The sequence below is a fragment of the Engraulis encrasicolus genome, chromosome 12 (genome assembly GCF_034702125.1).
Source record: "Engraulis encrasicolus isolate BLACKSEA-1 chromosome 12, IST_EnEncr_1.0, whole genome shotgun sequence".
NCBI classification, from domain to species: domain Eukaryota; kingdom Metazoa; phylum Chordata; class Actinopteri; order Clupeiformes; family Engraulidae; genus Engraulis; species Engraulis encrasicolus.
In genome coordinates this window covers 30,769,095-30,776,594 of record NC_085868.1, presented here as the reverse complement: position 1 = coordinate 30,776,594, position 7,500 = coordinate 30,769,095, and the positions used below count along the sequence as shown (strand labels likewise).

The 7,500-nt window shown below is 45.6% G+C and overlaps 1 protein-coding gene across 1 annotated transcript in view; it reads right to left on the bottom strand.

The window, feature by feature from the left end:
- LOC134459672 (protein diaphanous homolog 3-like) overlaps window positions 1–7,500 on the bottom strand; it is a 414,535-nt gene that overhangs the window by 74,171 nt on the left and 332,864 nt on the right. Inside the window, exons 27-28 of the mRNA XM_063212051.1 lie at window positions 5,769–5,831; window positions 4,826–4,900 (exon numbers count right to left, since the gene is read on the bottom strand). Coding sequence (XP_063068121.1) covers window positions 4,826–4,900; window positions 5,769–5,831 — 138 coding nt within the window. The remainder of the gene's footprint in view (window positions 1–4,825; window positions 4,901–5,768; window positions 5,832–7,500) is intronic.

The window sequence follows — 7,500 nt, the reverse complement described above, 5'->3', positions numbered from 1 at the left end:
GAGGAGAAAGGAGGCGCGGGCGGGGAGCAGGGAGGGAGGGAGGAAAGGGTTTCGGCCATCATCGCTCACTCCAGGAGGAGGAGAAGGAGGAGGAGGAGGAGGAGGAGGAGGAGGAGGAGGAGGAGGAGGAGGAGGAGGAGGAGGAGGAGGAGGAGGAGGAGAGTGCAGGCAGATGAGGACAAGGGAGGGATGTTTTCGGCCACCCACACACCAGTTGGGGCTAACATGTCACCTCTGGAGATGTAGGGCCCCCTCTTGCTCCCTCCAGGCGCCATGTGAGGACAGAGGTAGTCACATGGGTTAAGGGAGAGAGAGCAGGCAGTGCTGCGGACAAGGGGGAAGGAGGAGGGGGGGAAGAGGGTCTCGGCCACCCACCTACTGGCCATGGCCAAGCTATGCCACTTTCAGAAAACATCCTTCGAATAGGCTTTTAACATAGCCATAGCCTCTTACTGCAGATGGGGTCGCCGACGGGCTTATTCACTATTTGCTGAAAATTAGGGCTGCGTAAAATAATCGATTTAATCGATAATCGATCGATGTCGTTTAAAATTCACATAATCGATTCACAGGGCACAAAATCGATTTTTTTGTTCTTTTTCTTTTTGTTCTTTTTGTTTAATTTAGGTCTATAGAAAATACCCAGTAGGTATTAGTCAATTAGGCCTAGGCCTACTTATTACAAATTAGCAATCTGTTAACACTGTCAAGCCACAGCCCTTTGACATTTTTATATAAAAATAGGCAACAGCATCTTTTGGGGGAAATCCTTGCACCAAGAAGGGAACGGATTGAATCGATTCGGAATGAATCGAATCGAATCGAATTGAATCGTGATTAATCGATTCAAAGCCCTAAGAATCGAAATCGAATCGATACAGGAACATGGCTGCGATACCCAGCCCTACTGAAAATACTCAACTACATCATAACAACATTGTTATGACAGTACCGAGAGCCTTAGGTAACAGATTAAGACATAGCCATTACAATTTTGGTGAAAGTAAGGTTATAACATAAGTAAGTGCTAAGGGGTTAAACCAAACACTCGCAAGAAGGGATGAAGAAACAGGAGGACCTTTTGACATGTACCAATTAAAGCACGCACACAGCTGAGAGAAACGACAGCGCTCCGCTAACTCTAAAGCCTTATTCACACACGTCGCTGCTAGTTACTAGCTTCTCGCTCACACACTAGGCTGGTTGCCACTTGCTCATGGAGCGTTCAAAAAACGTTCCTGCAGCTTTAACTGCCAATGCACAGGCGAGAAGTACCTAACTCTGCATTCCAATTGGTTACTCGCTTACTCGCTTCGCTCGAAGTTACAATATTTTCAACTTGGGATCCGCTCACTAGGCTGGTCGCCACTTGCTACCGAACTCTGCATTCCAATTGGTTACTCGCTTACTCGTTTGTTTGTTTGTTTGTTTACATTTATGGCCAAATATGCAACTGTGGCTATTTCATGGCCAGTACAGGTAATAGAATTCGCCTCAAATTAAAAATCTACAATGATATAAATAATTGAATAAATAGATTAAATAAGTTTGGTCACATCAATACATTTTAAAAAGTTCAAAACCTTTAAAGGTGGGACCTTATTAAAAATACCAAAAATAGTGTCTTCTTTAAAAAACTGTTGTCTTTTCCTTCTGAGAGCAGGGCAAGTTAGAATATGCTTAATTGATAAGAGATGTCCACAAAAATCACAGAGGGGAGGTTCACTTCCAGTTAGCAAAAAAGCATGAGTGAGTCTAGAGTGGCCAATTCTACACCTTGTGTAGACGACTTGATCATGTCTGCATGAGAATGATTGAGTAATCAGCTGTTTCACAGAATTGCATATATCATGCAGCTTATTTCCAGCACAATCTCGCTTACTCGTCTCGCTCGAAGTTAAAATATTTTCAACTTTGGATCCGCCCACATTGCATTGCTTGTACACTACTACTCGCCTCCTCGTCTCGCTGGAACACATAGAGTATACATTCTATTGACTGTTCTCACTGAGCAAGAGTAACTAGCAGCGTCGTGTGTGTGAACGAGGCTTTACCCTAACCCCAAGGGGAGCATTAGCAGCGCATTGTGCTGGCTTGGCAGGACAGCTTAGCTTACAGCATAGGACAAAATGACAAGGCGCCGCGCAGGATCTCCAACGTCACTTGCAGGAGGATGAGCAGGGGCCACCCTTGCTACCCCCCACCTCCAGGAGGAAGACGGAGGCACGTCCCATAATGCAACAGTGCCCTTCATTTCTTCTTGCTGTCGGACAGCGGGGCGAGTGACTAAGTACGACTTCTGGTCACGGCCAGGCCAGCCTGTCCTCGTGATGGATCACATCAGGCCAAGAACACTCTCCTCTCCTCTCCTCTCCTCTCCCGTCCTGCCATCCGCTCCAACATCCACTTTCGCTTACTCTCTCTCTCTCTCTCTCTCTCTCTCTCTCTCTCTCTCTCTCTCTCTCTCTCTCTCCCTCCCTCCCTCCCTCCATCCTTTCCTTTCCTCTTTCGCTCTTGGCAGTCTAATTTCTAATATTTCAGTGTGAATGCATTTTCTCTTCCGAACACCAACAACCAAACCCCAAGAAGATAAAGTGCAGAGTAAGAGAGCATGGAGAGTGGGGCTAAGAGCCACAATACCGCTGCATTCAAGTGCTAAATCATATTGGATTAGAAGATTACAAAAAAAGAAACACACACAGCACAACAGCGTTAGGGCTTAATTCTTTTAAATGCCTTGTAAGGACACCGGCAAAATGCACCGTCACAGCGGACGGCATTATTTGCAATTTTGTTCCTGCTTGTAAAAACAATACACGTGGGGGCTGACTGCTCTGTCGTTAAATTCTCCACTTACCATGCTTCTCCAAAGAGCAGCACCGAGTCTTTTCAGGACATTGTTGTATACATACACAAAACACTTTCGTACATTTCAACACACAGTATATTGACATTCAACCTCATCAACACAGAAAGAAACATTTGTGTATAAGGGTGAGCGTTCGCATGCACATACACATGCACATACACATACACATACACAGACAGACAGACACAAACACACGTGTAAAAGAGCCACCTGGGTTGTGCAGCGCTTGCTGTCACTGTCGCTGTCTGCTCTCACCGCTGCAGGCCGCCTCTGTCAGACAGGCGGGGAAGACGAGGCTGGTGCGGAGGAGACGGGTGCTAATTAGCCTTGCTAATGAGGACGCCTCTGTGTGTGTGAGTGTGTGTGTTTGTGTGTGTGTGTGTGTGTGTGTGTGTGTGTGTGTGTGTGTGTTTGTGTGTGTGTGAGACAGAGAGAGAGAGAAAAGAGAGATTGAAAGAGAGAGGGACTGTGTGTGTGTGTGTGTGTGTGTGTGTGTGTGTGTGTGTGTGTGTGTGTGTGTGTGTGTGTGTGTGTGTGTGTGTGTGTGTGTGTGTGTGTGTGTGTGTGTTTGTGATTGTGTGTGTGCGGCATCATGCTGGTGGTGTTGGAAAACATAATAATGACTGGCGTACCCCTGTCGCTTGCTACGCGCCACCTTTGCTGCCTCCACCTCCCACCTTCGGCTCACCACCCGCTAACCTTGCCAACCAACCACTGTAGTGCTACAGTTGCCTTGCGGAGAAGGAGCCGAGATAACAGACAGCTGACACACACACACGCACGCACGCACGCACACACACACACGTGCGCACGCATACACACACATACACATACACACACACACACGCACGCGCACGCACACATGTGCGCACGCACACACACACACACACACACACACACACACACACACACACACACACACACACACACACACACACACACACACACACACACACACACACACACATGCATGAATATACAGGCACCCACACACACACCCACACTTATTGAACACGACTAGATCCGACAGAGAATTAGCGTTGCAGGAGGCGAGGGAAAAAAGAAATAATAAAAAGGGGAAGCAAGGAGCACGATAATGATGAAATCGGAGACAACTTGTTGCTCTTAGCAAACACGAAACAAAACAGCTGGGTCTCCTTCAAGATGGAAGGAGAACAGAGACGCACAGCACACAGCACAGCACCAAGTGCCAGACAGCAAACAGATAAACATTGCCTACAGCAATGAACAAGGAACAAAGCCCGGGAAGATGAGGAACGCTGGCAAAAAAATAAATATAAATAAATAAAGTAAAATAAATAAATATGCATCACACTCTTATGGTTTTCTTTCTCAGAGAGGAATCCAACAGCGAGGAGGAAATAACACTTTTGTGAGGAAAAGCGATGCTATTCTTTTTTTTTTTTTTGCTTGAAAGGGGAAGAGGGAGACAAGAGTGTCATTGTGAAGCATGAAGACATGGAGCACTGAGAGCCCTGATGTAAAGAAACAGATCTGGGCTACAGAGCACCAGTGATGATGACAAACCTCCAGCACTCACAGCCAGCTGGAAGGCAGGGTGTCAGGGTGGCGACTGGCGACTCACACATAAACAACAGATATAAAGAGAGAGAGAAAGGAAGAAAGAAAAGACAAACAGAGAAAAAGAACAAAGAAAGAAAGAAAGAAAAATGAAAAAAGGAAGGACACATAAACAAGATATAAAGAAAGAAAGAAAGAAGAAAAGACAGAAAGAACAAAAGAAGAAAAAAAAGAGGAAGGGATATAATAAGATGGACACAAATATACAGAAAAAAACTCCAGGAAGAACAAAAGAAAAAAGAAAAATAGACGGGAGAAAGAAAAAAACGGGGAAAATAGAAAGAATGAAAGCAAGAAAATAATAATAATAATAAAAATGAAAGCTTTTGCTTGAAATGCTCCATCATTAGTTACCGTGGTTACAGGGCTTGAGTATGGGTCTGTGGGCGGTAGTGGTAGTAGTAGCGCTGACTGTCTGGGCGTCGTCTTCTGTGGGAGTGATATTGAGAGAGGACCTTTCAAATGCCCCGCTTATCATGCAATCAATCAACATTGAGAAATCCAATAACCCTTACACAGAAATAAGATGACTAGTCTTTTCGCAGTATCATGGGCAGCACACACCTACACAAAAAAAGCTCCGCTGCATGAATTGATTTTGTTATGCAGCTCTCTGTAATGCTAATCTTCAGCACACAGAGCATCAAGAGCCCACAAAGCACTGCCAACACTGAGCCAACACAAAGTCTTGACAGGTAGAAAGACAGCGAGATGACAGAGAGAAATGGAGAATTCGCATTGCTTTGCAGCAGCACACAGACAAAGACAAGCACAACACACACCGTAACCTCCATGCATAGGACACAACCAAAAGTCAGACAAAACAAAACTTTGCTAACACCAAAAGCGTTTTTGTCAGCAAAAGCAACTTTGCATGTTGTGAGTAGTATTTCCATAGAGAGTGATCTTCAAAGATGCCAAAGGAAAGTGCCCAGCAAAACAGCTTGCTATGCATACGCATTGAGAGTGGAAAACACTTATGATTACGGTAAAGCTTAACTATTTTTTAATAATCTGGGGTGGACTGCAATTGTAGTGTTGTGTGCTTTTCCACTTTCTAAGTGATTCCAACATAAATAGCTGTAAACTTTTTCAAGGTGTGCAAGCCACTACACGCCTCACTTCTCCATCCTTTGCCATGCATAGGCTGTGGGCAGAAAGGCGTTGAAGCAAAAAATCCAACAATGCGAAACAATGAGGGAGGCGAGATTAACAGAGTGACGTGACACAATCAAAGCGTCGGGTTAGGCCCATTGCGATTGGCTGCCGGAGGATGGGTCAAAGTGCACTTGGTTACCGTGACTACTGGGCTTCAGAACGGGTCGCTGAGAGCTGGGGCTGAATGACTGAGTGGGATCATCTGTGGAGAGGAGGACATCAGAGAATAACAATAAAACAACAATAACAATGGTAGAGCCTTCCTCTCTCTCTCTCCCTCTCTCATAAAAAAAACATTCACACAATGTATGCTCACAAAAAAACACACAATCCCACCGCTAACTTTGGAAGAAGATCTGAGAAAAGAAGAAAGAAAAACCTCACACATAGAGACACACTGACACCTGCACAGAACACACACACACACACACACACACACACACACACACACACACACACACACACACACACACACACACACACACACACACACACACACACACACACACACACACACACGCACACGCACACGCACACACACACACACACACACGTATCTTTGAGACTGTGCCAACTGCTGGTGGTTGCTCTGTGTCGTGGCCTGGCTGTCTGACCTCCTCTGGGCATTAAATGCCTGACGCAAAACAGGCGATGATGCAGATCTCTGACTGACAGCAATGCAGAGATTCAGTTAGAGAGAGAGCGAGAGAGAGAGAGAGAGAGAGAGAGAGAGAGAGAGAGAGAGAGAGAGAGAGAGAGAGAGAGAGAGAGAGAGAGAGAGAGAGAGAGACAGAGAGAGAGAGAGAAAGAAAAAGAAAGATATATAAAGAAAGAAAGAAAGAAAGAAAGAAAGAAAGAAAGAAAGAAAGAAAGAAAGAAAGAAAGAAAGAAAGAAAGAAAGAGAATAAAGATTTTGGGGACTGACCTGGACCCTAGGCTGCAACAATTCCAGAAATGACTGTTGGGTTGTGAACGGGGGCCGCTGGTGCCCGCCTGCTTGCCTGACTAAAAAAATTGGGGTCCATTGTTGTGGGGAGGCGGGGGGCTGATTTCAGCCCGTCATTCTCAGACTCCCATTTTTGTTGAAAAGCAGAGAGAGAGACGAATAGCTGCATAATGCATACTGAGATGATGGTGATAATAAGGGGGACTGTGCCTCAGACATACTGATGGAAGACGCTTTGCACGTGTGTGTATGTATGCCTGAATGTGTGTATGTGTGTGTGTGTGTGTGTGTGTGTGTGTGTGCGTGCGTGCGTGCGTGCGTGCCTGCCTGCGTGCGTGCGCGCGCGCGCAAGTGTGTATGTGAGCACAGGGAAATAAGTGTCTGTCTGTCCAAGTGCATGGTCCTCAGTATGCATCTCTCAATATGTGCTGCATCCGATGAGAGCAAGTGTGTGTGAAAAGAGCACTTGTGAAGACCTAGAACATACAGGTGCACCTGCTGTAGAATGTGCTTAAGTGTGTGTGTGCCTGTGTGCATGAATGAAATCTGCATCATTGCGTGAGCAAGTACACATTGTGTGGTCATGTGTGTGTGCGTGCGTGTGCCATTTCATATGTTAATAACCATACACCTTTTAGTGTGTAGTACACACTGCACATCTCTTTCTGTGTATATGCATGCAGAGAGGAATCAAACATACAAGTAAGTGTGTCTTAGTGTGTACCAATTTGTACATGTGTGGTGACCATTGAGGCAAAAAATAACATGTATAGTAGAATCAAACATTTTGAAGTTAGTGTCTGCTTATGTGCGTATCCCTTTTGAGTGTGTGTGTGTCCCATGGAGAGAGAGTGAGCGCGCGCGTGAGAGAGAGACTGTGTGTGTGTGTGTGTGTGTGTGTGTGTGTGTGTGTGTGTGTGTGTGT